The sequence below is a fragment of the Phodopus roborovskii genome, unplaced genomic scaffold (assembly GCF_943737965.1).
Source record: "Phodopus roborovskii unplaced genomic scaffold, PHOROB, whole genome shotgun sequence".
In the NCBI taxonomy this organism is placed as follows: Eukaryota; Metazoa; Chordata; class Mammalia; order Rodentia; family Cricetidae; genus Phodopus; species Phodopus roborovskii.
In genome coordinates, this window is record NW_026126410.1 from 16,417,107 (window position 1) to 16,437,141 (window position 20,035).

Here is a 20,035-nt window from a genome sequence, read left to right on the forward strand (position 1 = left end):
CTTACAGTTGCCTGTGGCATTAGCAAACCATTTACCTCCTGAGTAAAAAGCAGGTTGTTGATTTAGTCATGTCTTTTACCTGGATCTCAAATCGCAGTTGCCAAAGGAAGCATTTCTGTCTGATGTACTTTCACCTCATTTGAGTCCAGATGGCACACTCTCTGGGACAGGGATAGAACAAGCCTTCAATAAATGTTTGATTGCCACCAGTGACTTATGTTCATGAAAGCAGACACAATAAGGTCTGTACAAGAAATACAACATAGTCAGGACCTGTCTACAACACATGGCTGCAACTTGCTTATCTTCAGGAAATTCTAATCCTGTAATTTTCTTGGTAGTCATTCTTAGGAAGAAAAAAGTTAAGGAGTTATCTACATAGCATATAAAATTATATTTATCACCATGATTACACTCTGTATAGATTTATAGCAAGTTCAAGCTTGCAGAAACACGGGGAGCTGTTACAACATTGCCTATAGATATGCAGTGATCTCAAAAGAACACTCTGTTATCTTCCTCACAGGTTTTAAATTAGCCACTGGTGTGGTGAGATGGCTAAAAACCACCATCATTACTAAGTTGTCTTTATAGATAAAGAATGCACAGAACCAAGAATTCTAAATCTGTGTTTCAGGCAATATATATTATTAGGGTCATAGAGAATAGGGAACTTGTGGCATATTGTTCATGGCAGGAAAAGGTAAGGTGCCATTAATGGTAAAAAGAACTCCTAGGACAGGCAAAAAATAATTTAGGAACAAAGAACACAGGGCTTTCAAGTACAGAAAGATTTCTATAAACCGGAAGAAAAATTAGATTCAGTTGATGAGTAAGCAAGTAGGTTTTTGTTTGTTTATTTGTCTTTTGTTTGTTGGTTGGTTTTATAATGAGTTGATTTGGGACAAGGTTGAATTTTCTCCAAAGAAAGTTTTAGAATAGACTGGCCAGTGAGAATGAGGTTTCAATTTATTATTTCTAGGATAGAAAAGATATTTAATAGACTAGACACTGAAATGGAGATTCACACACTACATAAAGTTACCTTTTATGTAGTCATCAGGCTAAGCAGTTACATTACTTCTTATAATATTGTCACTATAGCTATTCCATATTGGGGGAAAAAATCACATTCTAAAAATGACATTCTTCCCTGTTTGTACAACTGGCTGAGGGGTTGACTTCAGTCTTATCAAACTCAGGTTCTCACTAACTCAAGATTTAAGTGCCCATATTATTCATATCATTTCTATGCTAAGGAAACTCCCCTCCCCAACTTTTATGCTTCAGATTTGTTCTAGAGCCTTATACATGCTAGGTGGTCTTTCTGTGCTACACCCAGACTTCTTTTGGAAAGAAAAAGTGTGAGATTATGTAGCCACACACCAAGAAGCAGAAGTATTTCTATTATTAACATTTAAAACACCAGGACAGTATATGCTGGAGAGGACGTGAAGAAAGGGGTACACTCCTCCACTACTGGTGGGAGTACAAAGCCATACAGCTACTTTGGAAATCAGTATGATGGTTCCTCAGGAAAATGGGGATTAGTCTACTCAAGATACAGTAATTTCACTCTTAGGCAAGTATCCAAAAGATGCACATTCATACAACAAGGACGTCTGTTCTACTATGTTCATAGTAGCATTATTTGTAAAAGCCAGAACCTGGAAGCAACCTAGATGCCCCTCAACTGAAGAACTGATGGAGAAAAAGTGGTACATTTACACAATGGAGTACTACTCAGTGGAAAAACACAATGGGATCCTGAAATTCGCAGGGAAATGGATGGAACCAGAAGAAACCATCCTGAGTGAGATGAATCAGTCACAAACAGATGAACACAAGCCTTCATCTAGTAGCTGATGGAAACAGAAACTAGAAGCTAAACACTAGCCTAATGCCTGGAATCCAGTTACAGAGAGGGAGGAGTGATGAGCAAAGGGGTCAAGACCAGGCTACAGAAATCCACAGAATCAGCTGATCTGAACAAGGGGAGCTCATGTACCCCATTGTGATAGCTGGGAAACCAGCATGCTACTAATCTACACCCCCTGAATGTGGGTGTCAGTTAGGAGGACTGGGCAGTCTATGGGGCCTCTGGTAGTGGATCAGTATTTATGAATCCTAGTATATGAATGGACTTTGGGAGCCCATTCGACATAGAGGAATACTCCCTCAGCCTAGACACAAGGCCCTCCCCCAAATGATATAGCAGACTTTGCAGATCCCCCATGGAAGGCCTCATCCTCCCTGGGGAGCAGAAAGGGGATGGGTTGGGGTTTGGTGGGGTGATAGAGGAGGTCTGAAGGGTGAAAGAACTGGGACTGACCTGTAAAACAACCTTGTTTCAAATGCAAATTTAAAAAAAAAAAAATCAGTCTTTAGAAGCAACCAGGAATCCTTTCTAGGTCTTTTGACTGTCCTCCAAAATCAAGGCATCCCCTAGTGGAGAGGGCAAAGAAGGTTTAGTAGGTTTTTACAAAGAGAGCCCATGCCCTTTTCTAAGCTAAACAATCTGCTGTCCCACATTCCTCAAGTATCGCTCAGATTTATCTGTACATTAACAATGCTTACCAGCAGATAGCCAAAAAGGCTGGCCAAGTTGGACCAACTTCAAGATTTGTTTCCATGAGGGGGTGTTTCATGCACTTGGCAGAAGCAGGCTGCAACTGTAGCTTCATTTATTACATTGAGCTATAAACATTATGTCCTGAGCTAACAAGACACTCCACATGACAGTCCCATAGGTTACAGAGCACCGTAAACATCTGTTAACACAGGCGCCAGACACAGCATAGTCTAGGCCTGTTGTGTCCATTTGAAAGTGGTTTATGGGGTGTAGTCTACAGTTTAAAAACTAATAATCAAAAACACGGCCGCAAACCCTGAGTAAAGCAAATATTTACCAGGCAGAGTTAGGATTACTTTGAAAAAGTATGCAGTGATGTTGTTACTTTGTCACTGCCTTTCCAGACTTTTGTTTCACACCTTTGCTCATTAAGCACTGGCTTTCCATGGTATCCAGGAGACCCAAAACTATAATTTCACTGTTATCTATTTGCTCCCAAAAGAAACAGAAGTGTCACTGAGTGTCAATTTTCTCTAAACTGATGGGAAACCCAAAAGTTTATAAGGGTGAAGGAAGGTGATGAAGGCTGGATCGTACTTTTTAAGCTATAAATAACATTTGCTAGGAATCTCTCTGCTTACATGCACATTCTAGCCCACCCAGAGATCTATCTGGAGGGAAAATGAGAGACTGGAGATCTCTTGGCATCTGATCCTAGAACACAGAGCTTTTCTTTTCTCAGAAGAAAAAATAATTTCCAACTACAGCATATACATACATAAATACATATATGTACACACATATACATGTGTGCAGCATATATATGTGCATATATATACACTATATGTATATATATGCATTGGCTACACACACATATCTGTTTTCTGTAATTTTACTTTAATTTATGTAATATTTCGATCTGGGGAAATATTTCGGTAGCTGTCATCTTAAGAATTAAGGGACACCTTGAGTGATCTATGTAGAAAGCAGCCAGGAGCACCAGTTGCTACTATACATCTAATTTCTGTTAGAGGAGGTAAGCACTGTCTAAACAACAGCCAGGGAGTTAAGAGGTAAACACCCCTGAGATAACTTATCCCTGGGCACAAACAACAGCACCATGGGAGGCACATAGATCCACTGAGAATCTTCCCTCATCTCTCAGGTTCTGTAACCACATGTGCACATATCTCCTATATGCGCAAATGCTCTAGCACTCAACTTTCCAGAGAGTTCCAGTCCTCAGACATTACCAAAAAAGGTGATTTAGGTATTTTAAAATCTGGGAAATTTATTCTTATTCAGCAGCTGCTTTATCTTCCCAGCCCTATGGCTTCCCACTGCCTTTCTGTGTTACTCCAAGCCCTCCAGAAAGTACCAACAGCAGGCTGCATCTCTATGGTTTCTCTCTCCTTCCCCACACTCTGGCTCAGGAGGCCAACACATCTCCCAGGGAGCTGCCACACATGCACCCATGCACACACAGACACACACACACACACACACACACACACACCACACACACACACACACAAACACACACACACACACACACACACACACTGCACATCCCTTCAGCACATACTCCAGAGCCAGACCATGGAGCTCTACAGCCAGTACTGCAGATGTACTCCCCAGTGCTATATATGTCCTTGTCCAGAAATAGTTTTCCCCATGCACCCACAAGTGGCTAGCCCTGTAACCCTGTCCTGAACCCACTGCAAGTAGCCAGCGCCCCCCTCCCCTCAGACAATCACTTAAACCACTCACCCTTTCAGCGCTCAAGACTCTGCAGTTCTGTCAGAACTTTGAGCCTGGTTGATTTCATAACCACTAGTGTGTCCAGAGCTGGGACAGTTGGGCTTGCCACAGTTTCCACCCACCCCAGTTCATGGAGACTGGTGGCAGTGACTCTATTGACCCTAGCTCCTCTGCCAGCATGAGGCTGCAGCCTGCACAGACATGCAAAGGCGGCGCGCCGCAGGGGTCGTGCGCTCACTCCCCTTTCCCGGTGTCCCTCTAGTCTCTTCACCCGGGGACTTGCTTCAGACAGCAGCAGCAACAGCCTGTATAGTTTCTGCCCCAGCTTGGCAGGCTGACGATGACAAACACACACACACACTGGCGAAACTTTTAAGACTAACACATTTGTCTTAGGAGGAAACCTCTCCTCGTACCTCACACCTCACACCCTGACTGGAGCAGGCTCCAGCTTGGGACAGTTCGCCTGCCGCCCCCAATTCCTTGTCGCCCCCATCAACTTTCAGCTTCACACAGCACCAAGAGCTCTCTCGCTCTCTCTCTCTCTCTCTCTCTCTCTCTCTCTCTCCACACCAACTCATCAGCAAAAACAACTTTTGAGAAGGGGAATACAGACCACCTCAAACTCACACACAAAAAAATTAATTATCTGGATATATATATATATATATATATATATATATATATATATATATATATATGACCCCCATTTTCATATGCAGTTGGCATGCCCAGGTCTACTGGCACAGATTGGGGAAAATAAGAGCTGGAGTCCCCCTGCAGTACCTCGGAGCTTCGCCTCGGGAGACAGAGCGCGGGTTCGCATCCGCGTGGGGGCCGCTGGCGCCAAGACCTCAGGCCCGCGTGGCTCCAGCCCAGGGTCCCCGCGGCCGCCACCGGGGCTCAGCAGCAGCGGTCGCCGCCGCCACCACTGTAGCAGCCGCTTCTGCCAGTGCCGCCGCTCCCTAGACCGCCTCCTCTTCCCATGGCTGCGCCCTGCTTGGCAGCTCGTGGGCTGTCAGGCTCGGGGAGGAGGAAGGGGGCGGGGTGAAACGGGAAGGGAGGAGGGGGGGAGGGAGAGGAAGGGAGGGGAGGGGTGGGAAAAAGAGGTCGGCCTTCAGTTCAGCGAGGGGCCGTCGCTGCCCGGTTACAGGCTGCCCAAGCGACGGGCAGCGTGAGTTGAGGGCGGCCGGCTCCGGACTCGCTGCGGGGAGGCCGAGCGCCGCCCCCACTACTGATTCGCGGGGCTGGGATGAAGCTTTCTGGCAAGGAGTTAGGAGTTGGTGCGTGTCACTCTCGACTGGGCGGCGGGGCTCCTCCTAGAGGAAAATATTGGTAGTTGCGGGAGACTTCCCTCCTCTCCACCCACAGGGTTCCCCCCAAGAAGGCAGGACCTAGAAGTCCCAAGTGCAGGCTGTACATTCAAAAACCACTGGCAGAGAAGTGCACCTCCTGCAGGTACCAGAAGAAGACACTTTGGGAAGTGTGATGAGTCCACTGTGCATTCATTATTCAGTTGGCTACGTTTTTCAAACTCCTGATCACTGGGACAAGTAATAATGTCCTTCCCTATGCGAGACACAATAGGTAACTTACCGAGAATGCAGGCATGTTTGCAGAGAGCACAGGTCTAGGGACAGGGACAGCAGGACTAGGGTCCAGGCTGAGCAGTCTGAGGTTTGTCCTTGGTTGTGACCTAGAGTTTTAACTACCCAGTGCTGGGTACTGTTCATCTCTCAGACACAGGCTCTTGCTACCTCATTCCACTTTGTTGGAAAAATTAACCAAGACACGAGTGGTCAAAGCACTTCCCAAAGCAAAGTTGTTCATAAGTATTTTCACAAAGTACCAAAAGGCCAATTATCAAGCTACCATGCACTTCTCTAGGCACAGAGTACAAAGGTGCAAAAGTCCAGCTCGGGGCTGTCTCCTATCTGCAGGAGAGACTGGTCATGTGATCTGTTTACTTTGTACTGACAGCTCCTTATAACCCCACTGATCTACAACCTTCTCACAGTTTCCCCTTACAGAGAGACTCCCCTGCCCCTTTTCTCCTTGCTTTCAGACCCAGAGGCACAACTAAACAGTTAAGCACTGCAAAAGAATAAAATACCCATTCTACATCAAGTGAAAACCTAGGAACACAAGACTGAAGGAATCTTTCCTTAGCATGCTTCCCAGGAGCCTGTCTCTGCTACCGCCGTATGATTTTAGAATACAGAAAGGGGGAAAGACTCTGGAAATAGTATGTTTCATGGCTGTCCTAATCAGGAGTAGTGGTAGGATGTCTCCTGGCCTCGAACCAGTCCTGTTTCATAGGCAGCCTTTCTCTAAGAGTTCCTCAATCTTCCAGTTTCTATGCTTTGATAGTGGTGCTTACTGACTCTGGACTTTAAAAGGGAGAGTTGCCCACATAGAGAAACCTGAGAAGGAAACCATGAGGTCAGGAAAAACTCCTGCTGGGTGGTCTGTGCCTGCCAAGCCAGCTGAAAGGCCAGTACTGATGGGAGTGGAGACTGGGCAGGCCTCATATGCTGACTTCACACTGTCTGAGGTGATCTTCCTTGAATGTGCTTTGGAATCTAGCAACACCAACCCTATTTCCTTATATCCTGCCTGTGTTCTCTATTCTTTAGTCTTCCCGTCTCTCCAAGTCCAGAGAAAATCCTGGTCCAGTCTAGGAGATTTTGAAAGATTTTGTAAATTCTGATCATGTTGCAAGGTGACTTCAGGGTCATGCTTGAACAAACCAGGGATGTCCTCATGATGTTCTGGCTTCAGCTGCAGCCTCCATTCTGTGAGAAATGAAAGCAGATTGCATACCATTCTGTGTTTGCTAGAAACGTCATCATGCATCAACAGCATGTGATATTAAAGAGATAGGTTGGAAAGTAGCTTGACAGAGTCTAGCATAACCCAGGGAGACAAACCTCTGGGGATTTTTCAAGATACTTTCTAGATTAGATTAGCTGAGATTGGCAGTGCCATACCAAGAGCTGAGAGCTCGGGCTGAAGAAAAAGAAGAAAGCTAGCTGAGCATTGGAGCTCTTCTCTCCCTGTTCCCTAGCTGTGGACACAATCTAACCAGGTGCACAACTCTTCCGCAACCTGTCTTCCCCACTATGATGGATGGATCCTATGCAGCTCCCACCAAATAAGCCAGGGATGGAGATACACTTGAGTTACTAAAATATCATGCAAGCGCTAGTACCCAAGTCCCCAGCACTCAATAGTAAACAGCTTCCTAGCTTAATGATGCACAACTAGGATTGTGAAGGCAAAGACAGGTGGCTTCTTGGGGCTCAGTTGACAGTCAATCTAACCTAACTAGAGACTCTTAAGTCTCTTTGAGAAATACTGTCTCAAAATAACTGAGTAGATAGATGGGGAAGAGGTGCACATGCACCCCACCATGAACATGTATCCATACCTACCCATACAAAAATAAACAAACAAACAAGACTAATTCTTGTAAATTGTTTCTTGTCAGGTATTTTACCATCACATTGGAAAAAGTAACTAATACAAGACAAAACTTGTAATTTATATAAAGAGCACCTTCTACCTTTGAATTCCCGAAATAAATGTCCCTTAGTCTCATGGACGACTATACACAGGTTTATAGTAGTATGTGCTCTTTATAGTCTCCATTTATGAAAAAGAAATATAAGAGGTAACTACTTTGTGATAAAAGTATAATTTACCTTACAAAATGTGAAATTGCACATACTCATGTGTTCTACTCTGCCTGGAACACCCTGCTTTGTCTACCCATAGCAACTGCTCAGTCTTCAAGTCCAGCTCAATGTTTACATTCTCTATGAAGCTCTTTCAGGTTCATCACAGATGTGGAATTATTGTTGTCTCCCTGTAACCAAGTCTTTTTAGTTACACTTGTTATATGTTGCAGCATTCACTGATTTCTTCCATTTTGTTAGGAAAACCGTATGTCCTTACTATCTGTACTTCAAGTATCTAGATCAGTGCTTAGCGAATAGTAAGATGTTTCCTAAAGTGTAGCCAAATTTAATGAAAAATATATCTATAAATAAAGATTGTGAATTTATATCCCAAACCTTCATCTGTCCACAGATCTCCAGGCTAATGATAAGCCATTGTTACATAGATTTCTTATTGACATCTCAACACAATTATATTCGTCAGCACTCTGATTCCTTCTCCCTGGCTATGCTCCAATCACAGCTGTTGCAGTCATCATTTCAATAGATAGTAACTACTTCTCCCTAGTTACTGATATCACAAATCTTTATGGTCATCCTTGCCTCATCTTTGTCTCTTGAACACCATGCTTGGCATCTGTTACTTCTTAGAGAGGTCAAGAAGCAATTAGCCTGAAACATCAGAATCTTACCTGCATTGCTGTAGTACTTTATAGACTCAACTGGTCTTTGTAATTCAACAGTTCTTCCTCTTCTATCAAAGGTCTTGATCCAAAGCACAGTCTGAAACCAGTCTGATTTAAAATGAGATTCTTTTCAAAACCAAGACATGCCATCCCTTCGCCCCATGAGTCCCCATCTGAACTAATACACAAATAAAAAATGACGCATAAGACTCTGGGCTGTGCGCTTTTGCTCTCCACTTCATCCCCACTGGTCCTCCCTGGACTCAGTTTGTTCCTCATCCCACTCGTCCTCCCTGGATTCAGTTTGTGCCTCATCCCGCTAGTCCTCCCTGGACTCAGTTTACTCCTCATCCCCATTAGTCCTTCCTGGTCTCAGTTTGCTCCAGGCATACTGGACTCCCTGCTCTTTCTAAAACAGACCATAACTTATAAACTCTTAACTGTAGAGCTGTAGAGCTTCCTCTGAATGTATGAATGCTGCCTTATCTTTGCTTACATAGTACCTTGTCAATGACTGCTATCTTGACTGACCTATTTTACTTTATTAAGTGTACCTTCTGTCCCCCTTCTTTGTGCCCACTACAGGTAGCCTTACAAAAATACAATTTGCACCCCAAGAGAGTGGAAGCAATTAGAATACAGAGTAGGCATATTCAAATTCAGATAAATAGGTCATTCGGTCCATTATTATCTTGAGGCCTCTTCAATTACACAGCTGTATATTATAAATTTTTAAAAACTACACCTATCAGGGATTTTACTTTCATCATTCTGTTGTTATGTAAATTACCAATGCCCTTTATCAAACAAAAAGAATGAAACTACAACTCCCAAAAGCAGCAATTGTAGTTGAAGAAAAGACAAGCATTGCCTAGAAGCACCTGGGGTCTATGTGGCTAATCTGTGGTCTTGGGAAGCTGCTTATTGATTTCACAGTTACTAAATTCCTTAGGAAAGAGAGCATTGCTATCTAAGATCATGTCCATTATTATCCTGATGTCCCTGATTGGTTGATTTCTTGTGTCAAATTGGCTTGGCAGTGGAATCCAGATATTTTAATATCCAGCACCCACATGGTTTCTCGAAACTTTCTGGAAGTCCAGTCCCAAGTAGTCCAGTGCCCTTTTTAGGCCTCTGAATTCTCTGCATGCATGTGTGCAGCACAGACATACATGCCAGCAAACCACCCAAACATATAATAATATAGAATACATTTCATCTTTTAAAAGATATCACGGTTTCATAGTATGTCTCCACTTTTCACCTGATTCAGGAAGCGCAGAAGGCCACTGGCCTAGAGAAAGTAATATTGCATGTAATTCTCTGCCTCCTCAATGTAGTCACTGTCTTATCTAAGGGTTTTTGTCAGCCAGCTTTAATAGCAGTTCATCAGCTTGCTTGATTCTTCTGGGCTTCACTAGGCAGACAGCAAGTAGGCAAGACTGTCCCTTCAGTGCTCAAACAGCTCAGTGTTCCTTCCCTTGGACTTCTATAATGACTTGAAATAAGTCCAGTTAGAAAGTTGAGACTGATTTGTTTATTGGAAACTGGTCTTTATATCTAATTTCTGTGTCAGGAAACTGCTACAAGAGCCTTTCTCATTACTGGCCAGAGTTCTTTCTCATTTACATTCTCTCATGCTCTTGTTTCTTAAGTCTTTGAGAATATATGAAAAGAAGAAGCAAAGGGCAAAGGGTTGGAATGGGAAAGGAAAGGTAGAGTAGAAATCTTTGTATTCTAAAGGGACCTTTGGAATGCAGGATGGGTAGTAGGTGCCATTGTTAGATCTTGGGTTCTGCTGTATCTTCCAGACTCCAGATTTCCTCCCCTTCCATTGTCTCCTGGCACCTAAATAGAAAGAAGCTCACCACTCTCCTCTATCTTGTAGAGACACAAGTAGTACTGAACACTATCAATCATAGATTATTATTGTACAATTATGTAATAATTATAATATTATAATAACATAGTTACTCCTGAAGGAGTTAGATAATTTAGAGGGGAGGTAGGATGCAGAAGCAGGTTAGTGATTTAAATAAGGCATGGGATGGGCTACATGTTTTTGACTTGGCAGTGTGTCATGAGAAAAAAATTAATTTAAATTTCTAATATGTTCCCTGTAGGCCATTAGAGACAAAACTATATATAAATAATAAAATGGCAGATGATGGCTAAAAGTCTTTTAATAAATAACACAATCACAGGAAGGAACAAACTTCCCAGTGGAGGAGTTAGTGAGTTGCTCACTGGTATAACTGCCCAGACAGAAGTTAGATGCTTGTCTATGAGATGCTTTATTTATTTATTTTTCTTATTTTACATATTGATCCCAGTTCGCTCTCCATCCCCCCCCTTCCACTCTCCCATGCCTCCCCCCTGGCCACCCTCCCATCCCATCCCCTCCCCACCCCACATGTAGGGTGATGCCTTCCTGGAGGGGTCATCTAAATCTGTCAAGTCATTTGGAGTAGGGACTAGGCCCTCCCTCCTGCCTCTAGGTTAAGGAGTATCCCTCCATGGGGAATGAGCTCCCAAAGTCTTTCTTGCACCAGGGATACATCCTGGTTCCACTGTCAGAGGTCCCTTAGACTGCCCAGTCTTTCTAACTGAGACCCATGTTCAGGGGTTCTGAGTTCCTCCAATGCTGCTTTCCCAGCTATCAGTCTGGGGGCCCATTAGCTCCTCCTTGTTCAGGTCAGCTGTCTCTGTGGGTTTCTGTAGCCTGGTCTTGTCCTCCCTCTCTGCATCTGGATACCCATTCAGCTATGAGATGATTTTTAATAGTTGTTTTCTTTTCTTTTCTTTTTCCATTTTAACAGGCAGAGTTGGAAATATTGCTCCCCACTGTAACAATCTCCATGCCTAAACTCTGGAATGACTTTAAGGAGAGTAGCCATTCATGAGCCTCTTTCTGAAATCTATCTTTTAATCTTCCCATGAGGCTGCTTGATGGAGTCTGGTTTCTTCCAGCTTCATAACCTTCCTGTAGGTGACTCCAAATCCACCAATGGGAGTCAAGGCCATCAGTAGGTATATGCCTATTAGATATTATGAGCTCTGGGTTGAAATGCCTACTTTTAAAAGGTTTTCATTAAATGGAGAGAGGAAGACATGAGGGACCAGGACAACTAAGTCAGGGAAAGAATAGAGGAAAGCAAGAAAAAGATATACCATAATAGAGGGAGCCATTATAGGTATAAAAAGAAATCTGGCATTAGGGAAGTATCCAGAGATCTACAAGGATGATCCCAACTACCAATCTAAGCAATAGTGGAGAGGCTACCTTAAATGCCCTTCCCCGATGATATTGATGACTACCTTATATGCCATCCTAGAGCCTTCATCCAGTAGCTGATGGAAGCAGAAGCAAACACCCACAGCTAAATACTGAGCCCAACTCCTGGAATCCAGTTGAAGAGAGGACAAATTGATGAGCAAAGGGGTCAAACCAGGCTGGAGAAACCCACAGAATCAGCTGACCTGAACAAGGTTCAGCCCACTCTGATAGCTGGGAAACCAGCATAGAACCGACCCAGATTCCCTGAATGTGGGTGTGAGTTAGGAGGACGGGGCAGTCTATGGGGCCTTTGGTAGTGGATCAGTATTTATCCCTAGTATATGAATGGACTTTGGGAGCCCATCCCACATAGAGGTATACTTTCTCAGCCTAGACACATAGGGGAGGGCCTAGGCCCTGCTCCAAATGATATGACTGACTTTGAAGATGCCCATGGAAGGCTTCATCCTCCATGGGGATCAGAAAGGGGATGAGATGGGGGTTGGGAGGGCAACAGGGGAAGAGGGGAGGGAGAGGGGACTGGGATTGACATGTAAAACAAGCTTGTTGCAAATTTAAATAAAAATTATTATCATACACAAAAAAATAGTGGTTGGGAGCATATACCTGGCTCTGACCCCTTCCTCAATGTTCTGGAGAAGTGGGAAACTGGTGATGACTCCCATTCAGAATCTGTTTGCTAATGGAATGACATCAATAAGGCCTTCAACTAATCATTGGGGTCCATATACATTCCATTTTCTCTGTATTCTGCTTTGTTTGAGGTTTATTGTTTTAAATGCTCATCTCACCTTTAAAATCTCTTCATAGAAGCATCTGGTAAAACATTTGACCAAATATCTGGGTACCACTGCGAAGCCAATTTGACACATGAAATCAACCAATCACAGACCTCAGGATAATAATGATCTTAGACAGCAATGCTCCTATTCTAAAGAATTGAGTACTCTTATTTGCTGAGCCACATCTCTAGTCTCAAATTGTGATATCTTTAACAAAGACTTTAAAAACTAAGTGAAATCAACTTTCATAATTAAAGATAAGAAATTAATCAGATTGTAGAAATTAAATTTTCTTAATAAAAAGTATTAATTTAAAGGCCTGGCCCATAGACAGTGGCACTATTAGAATGTGAGACCTTTTTGGGGTAGGTATGGCCTTTTAGGAGGAAGTGTCTCACTGTGGAAGCAGACTTTGAGGTTTCATTTATGCTCAAACCAAGGCCAGTGTGGCAGTTCATGTGTACCAAGATATAGAACTCTCAGCTCCTTCTCCAACAACATGACTGCCTGTATGCTGCCATGCTTCTCATCAGGATGATAATGGACTGAACTGTAAGCCAGTCCCATGTAAATGTTTTCCTTTATAAGAGTTGACATGGTCATGGTGTCTATTCAAAGCAATAGAAAATGTAACTAAGATACAGAAAGTCTGTGACAAAGATGAATTTATCTTCCTTTAATCAATAGGAACTCATGAAGAGATGCAATAAAAACCACAAAACAAAAAACAAAACAACAAAACCAGGCCAGTCACACAAAGAGGTAAGTTTAGGGTCTGGATGGGGGTTTGTGAACTTTACCCTTAGCCCCTCAAGGTATTGACACCTACTATTATATCCACCTCATTTTAAGTCACCAGCCCAGCAACCTCTATATATGGCAAGAACTAAAATTGTTCTTTAATTCCTAGACACCAAAGTAATCAGTGCTAGTGACCAGGGAACACATGAGAGATAAGTCTATTTCACCTTTAGTAGTGCAGGTCTTGTGCAGGCAACTAATTCAGGTACACCTCTATCGTCTTCCAGGGGCAGATGGAGGCTATTTCCCATCCAGGTTGGTTATACTTGAGCTAATGAGTTGTTGAGTAGAATGTGTTTCATCATATTGCTTTGAGAAATAAACATTCATAGAGGCATAGAAGATGATGAAGTCTTCTGGTGGCTTGTTTGATCCTCAGTACTTTCTGACTCCTTCCTCCATGTATACACAGTACATACACATGCATACACATGTATACACACTCCTCTACATTCACTTGGACCTCAACTCACATTCCCCAAAGAAATGCCTCTCCAATCCCAAGACCTTAGAATATTTAAACTGTAAACTCCATCCTAAGATACCTAGAGTGTGCTCTAGAGAAGAAAGAAACACACTTGTGCATGGGCGCACCCTATTAACCTAAGTATTTCTTGTTTCTGGAATAAGGAAATGGTTGGGAGAAAACCAGCTTAGGGCCTCTCTGTCAAGAATATAAGGAAAATATTTATTGTCTGATTTTGGTTGGATCCATGTGTCTTTCTTCAGTGGTGTCAAAAGTTAAAAGATAGAACATATATCGAAGAGCCCCTGATTCCCCCCCTAAAAAAAAAGTTTATGCAGTTTTAAAATGGAGGGTCTCACCATAGAATTCAATAAACATTAAGAACTTTGTAAAATCTTCCAGGCTCATGGGGGGACCATCTTTGAGAAAGAGGTAGAAGGATGACCACAGTCAAGGCTAAGGTGAGGATTATAGTGAATAGATGTCTTGTGGACATCACAGGAAGACTGCACCCATGAACTCACAAGCAATGGTCACCTGCACAACACACACATAAAACTGAATCCAGATGACATCCAACAGGAAATTAGGAGGAGCTCATTACCCTCTATCCATAGCTGGGGAACTATTGATGATTGATGGCTGCTGGAGTGGAGAAGGCAGAGCAAGTTTTCCTTAAGGATTAGCCCTTAGCCATAGCCCTTGATAGTTGGCCGTTCTCCAGTCGATGGCCTCATACCTGCAAGTATATGGGCAGCAAAAATTGAAATTTGTGGGTTATTTAAAAAATGATGCAGGTGTTTCTGTAGGTTTCTCCAGCCTGGTCTTGACTTCCTTCAACCTGAACAAGGGGGAGCTCATGACCCCAGACTGACAGCTAGGAAACCAGCAGCATAAAACCACCCCAGACCCCCTGAATGTGGGTCTCAGTTAGGAGACCTGGGAAGTGTATGGTACCTCTGACAATGGAACCAGGATGTATCCCTAGTGTAGGAACAGACTTCAGGAGCCCATTCCCTGTGGAGGGATACTCCCTTGCCTTGAGACACAGTGGAGGGCCTAGGCCCTACCCCAAATGATTTGACAGACTTTGATAATCCCTCATGGAAGGCCTCACCCTTCCTGGGGAGTGGATGGGCGATGGGATGGGGGGTTCTGTGGGGGGCATCAGAGGATTGGAGGGAGAGGAAACTGGGATTGATATGTAAAATAAGAAAACATATTAAAGAAAAATAAAATAGTAAGGCAGGAAGTTGTGGGTAGGTTGGAGTGTATATCTGAAAGGAATTAGGTGGAAGATTGGGGACTGGATCAGAGATAAGTTAGCAGAGAAGATCAGAGAAATTAATATGATCAAAATCCATTCTGTGAAATTCTCATAGAATTAATAAGCTTAGGAAACACTTATTAAAATAGTTGAACTTAATTTAAAAAATTATTTCTCCCTATTGGTGAACATGGTATTAGGTTATATACAGATATTTTCATACAAGTATATAGTGTATTTTAAACATATGCCTCTCCACACCTACCAGTCCTCCCCTTTCTTGTCTCTTCTCCTATTATTGCAAGTCTCCTTTGTTTCTAAACATTTTCACTTCTCCTTCATAACATTTTTTTTCATATGTGATTACATAAAGTCTAGAAGTCACAAATAGGAGGAAAAAATGCAACATTTGACTTGTTGAGACTAGCTTAATGGCTTAATGTTATCTCCAGTTTCATTCCCTTCCCTGTAAATGGCATAACTCCATCCATCTTTATGACTGAACAAATTCCTTTGTGTATATTCGTCAAATTTTATTTATCTATTTCTCTGTTAAGGGGTGCTTGCATTCATTGTGTTATACAGAACATCAGAACATATAACACCAGAATATGAGGTACAAGTGTTCAATAGTCATATGAAGAGAAGTTTAACATCACTAGCCATATGAAAAATATAAATTAAAATTACATTGTAATTCTATCTCACCCCATTGGAATGGCAATCATTAAGGAAACAAAAACAAGAACTAAAAGAATGTGCTTGATAGGAAAACTTTGTACATTGCTGATGGAATATAAATTAATCTAGCTACAGTAAGAGTCAAGATGGAGATTTGTCAAGAACTAAAATTGGATCTTCCGCATGACTCTGTTCTACCAGTCTTCAGTATTTATCCAAAGAGCTTACAATAATTTGATTCACAGGATTTTAGAAACATCCATTATATAGTATGAAATGAGGTATTCTCTCCTATTAATTTATCATAAATATTTATATAATAGACATAGATAAGACATAATACTTGGTGAATGATAGTCACCTTAATGATAGTCACTTTATTTCTGTTGATTGATATTTTCCAAAACAAACATAGTGTCAGAGTTTTCAATCTATCTACATCTTCATATTTTTAAAACTTAAATTAGTTACCTATTTAATGTTTCTTTATGTCATTTGTTCCTTAAGAAGGATTTGAAATGGCTTCTGGAAATACATATATAAACCAAAGTTTAAGTAAGTAAAACAGATGAGGAAATGGGACAAGACAAACTAACAACAACATAAAACAAAGATAATGGGGAGAAGTATTAGTTAGCTCCTGAAATACATGTGACATAAACTGGGTGTCATGTTATACACCTTCAATCCCAACACTCAGAAAGTGGAGCCAGGAAGTTCAAATTCATTATGACCACATAGTGAGTTTGAAACCAGCATAGGCTATATAAAATTCATAGTCATGCATTATCTACATATCTATCTATCTGTCTATCTATCTATTTATTTATCTTCTCTCTTTTCTTCTTCCTCCTCCTTCTTCCCTCTCCATGGAAGCACACATCTGAAATCCCAGCACTCATATGGCGAAATGGGAGATGGAGAGAGAATACTCAGAAATTCTTTAGCTGACTATCCTGATAGCCAATATTGAACAACTGTCTTATGTAAGGGCAAAGATATGGACTAATACTGATTTCCAAATGTAAGCTATGGTACATGCATGATCACACTCATACACATGTACACACATATTATGCATCCACAAAATGATAATCAAGAAAGGAAATGAAAGAGAAATGGAGATATAGTTAATTGGTAGAGAATTACATAAAGCGCTGAGTTAAATCTCCAGTAATTTCTCTCTCTCTCTCCTTCCCTTTCTCACTCTCTCTCTCTCTCTCTCTCTCTCTTTCTCTCTCTCTCTCTCTCTCTCTCTCTCTCTCTCTCACACACACACACACACACACACACACACAATTTCCACAAAAATTTTTGGCATTTGGAATAATCTATTTCAGCCATACATTCATACCTTATGTGTGATGAATATTTACTCCAAACTGAAAAATATCAAAATATAACTCAGGGGCTGATTTTTGAGATGTAGGTTACTCTTTGAAAATAAATTTACAGAAAAAGCAGGGTTAATAAAGTTAAATTATTGAAAGTTTGGACAGGAACACAAATCAGATAATATATTCTTGTTGCCATTATATGGAATGGAATTTTCCTGATGAGTCTCCCACACAGTGCTCTGTGGTGGTGTTCTATTCAATGGCCCCTTGCGTTTTTAATGCTGTGAAGAGAAACCATGACCAGGTCAACTTTTATAAGGAAATCATTTAATTGGGGCTGGTTTACAGTTTCAGAAGTTCAGTCCATTATCATCATGGTGGGGAGCATAGCGTCATGCAGGCAGACATGGTGCTGGAGCTGAGAGTGCTACATTTTGCAGGCAACAGGAAGTTGACTGAAAGTTGCACTGAGAGAAGCTTGAGCAAAAGACACCTCAAAGCCCTCCCACACAGCCACACACTTCCTACAACAAAGCCACATCTCCTAATAGTGTCACTCCCTTTGGTGGCCATTTTCTTTCAAACTACCACAGTTCCCACCATAAGGTTGTGGTCTCAATCATAACTTTGTTCTCTTGAGCACAACTCTCAGACTTAGAATCCTTTCTTTTTACCAAACCTTATTGTGACCTGCTATATAGTTAAGAACATAGTTTTAAGAGAACATAATAATTATTATAAACATATTAAAGGATATTTAAATGCTGTCACTGTTAAAGAACTGAAAATCAAGCCATGCCTAGTGTCTTATGCCTCTAATTCTAACACTCTGGGAAACTGAAGCAGGAAGATTTCCATTAGTTTTCAGCCAGCCATGGAAAAATATTATCTTAAAAATATACAAAAAGTATATCAAAGTAACAGGAAGCTTAAAAAATCACATTGGAAAATCTGTGCCATGAGTACATACAGTAAAGTTAGTGACATTAAAAAAAAAAAACTTATTCATGACAATTCAGAATTTAAGTTAAACATATTTTCAGAACAGCTTTATGTATATGAATTTGTATGCATAGCTCTTTTTGCTCATATATTCTACTTTTTGAGGAAGGCATTAAGAGAGAGGCACACAGAATTTTGCTTGGTTATATGAATGAAGGAAATTAGAAATAATCTCTCATTTGCTGTCCTTTGACATTTTAAAATGACTTATTGTTTTTATGTAGGAACTCTCTGTTTGCTTATCATCCCACTTATTCATTTATTCATGCAGCTATTACATGGTTGCCCCTGATGAAAAACAGTGCAAGACACCTTGTTTTTCATTTCAGGAAACTAACATCAGAGGGGACAGGCTGGGGTTGGCTTATTAAGAATGAGTGGGATTTCATTTCAGTTCTAACTTTAAAACCCATGCTACCTTTCCCTTATCAGACTTGATCTTGGCGTGTTTAGAAGTCTGAAACCTTGAAGCTTGCTTGGAGGTCAAAGCCACAAATTTCTATTCATACTGGTTCTGTGACTCCCAGAGAATTGAACAAACTACTTGCTTTTGAAGCAAACTCAAATTATTTGGTTCCATTTTCCAATTCTTAATTTTTCATAACCAAAATAGACATTAAAATCTTCCAGAACCTTAAACCATTGATATAAATGAGAGACCATTTTTGTATTTCCATATTTTAAGTGTATCCCAGATTTTTTAGTTCCATGAAGGATGTTGTGAGTATTCTGTTACTTTGATGGGAAATGAATTTAATCTTTCTTTTGGTTCAATGATTATTCCACAATATTGATTATACCAACCATGAGCATGGGATGTCTTTCCATTTTTTGGTGCTTTAATTAATTGCTTTATAATTTAAAGGATTTATTATAGTTTTCTTTTATGTCCTTGCCTAGGTTTATTCCTAATTCTTTTGAGGTCATTGTGAATTGGAGTGTTTAAATCACCTCTCTTGGCATGCTGTTGATGGATTATAGAAAGTTTACTAAATTTTGTAAATTGATTTTGTATTCCACTACTTTCCCCAAAGTTTTGATCATTTCTAGAAGTTTCCAGGTAGAAAGTTTGGAATCTCTTATTTATGTATATTATGATCAACAAATAAGAATAATTTGATTTCATGTTCATGTTCCTTTAGTTTCTTTCTGTTTTCTTATTGCTCTTTTCTTATTCTTATTATAGTGCCTCAAGCACTATAATTAAAAGAGTGGGGGTAATGAAATATATTTATTTATGTTATATCCTATCTGACCCTCAGATGGGTCTGTGTAATCACCAACCCTTCCACTTGTATAGAACTCCTTCAGAGTATTTTGATTTTACATAGGCACTTTGGGTGAATTATGCCCTGGGTTCACCATTAATCCTCACGCAGATATAGAAAATCAAAGACACAATTCGAAGAGTTTCTAAAAGATTCCATGCCATTTAAATTTTTGTTGTTTAAGGCAGACAATGTTATTCCATACTTCCATACCACTAAGAATTCTAGAAAGGATTTATACATTTCCTTTGAAATTTTATTATGCATTTCTATGTGCTGTGAATCACTGTGCTTATTTTTCTCATATTTTGCAGCATAGTTCTGTTCTATGTACTTATCTTTTTCTTAAGATAAAGAAGCCAGCTTTTAGAAAGGGTGTGTAACTTGTTCAACATTGAATGGCTATCACTTTAGCATGGATTTGTATGGGGACT

The 20,035-nt window shown here is 41.0% G+C and overlaps 1 protein-coding gene across 1 annotated transcript in view; it reads right to left on the reverse strand.

Moving 5' to 3' along the window:
• Ghr (growth hormone receptor) overlaps positions 1-5,389 on the reverse strand; it is a 222,419-nt gene extending 217,030 nt beyond the window's left edge. The window contains exon 1 of the mRNA XM_051182481.1: positions 5,120-5,389. Coding sequence (XP_051038438.1) covers positions 5,120-5,159 — 40 coding nt within the window. The 5' untranslated portion in view covers positions 5,160-5,389. The remainder of the gene's footprint in view (positions 1-5,119) is intronic.
• Between the last annotated feature and the right edge of the window lie 14,646 nt (positions 5,390-20,035).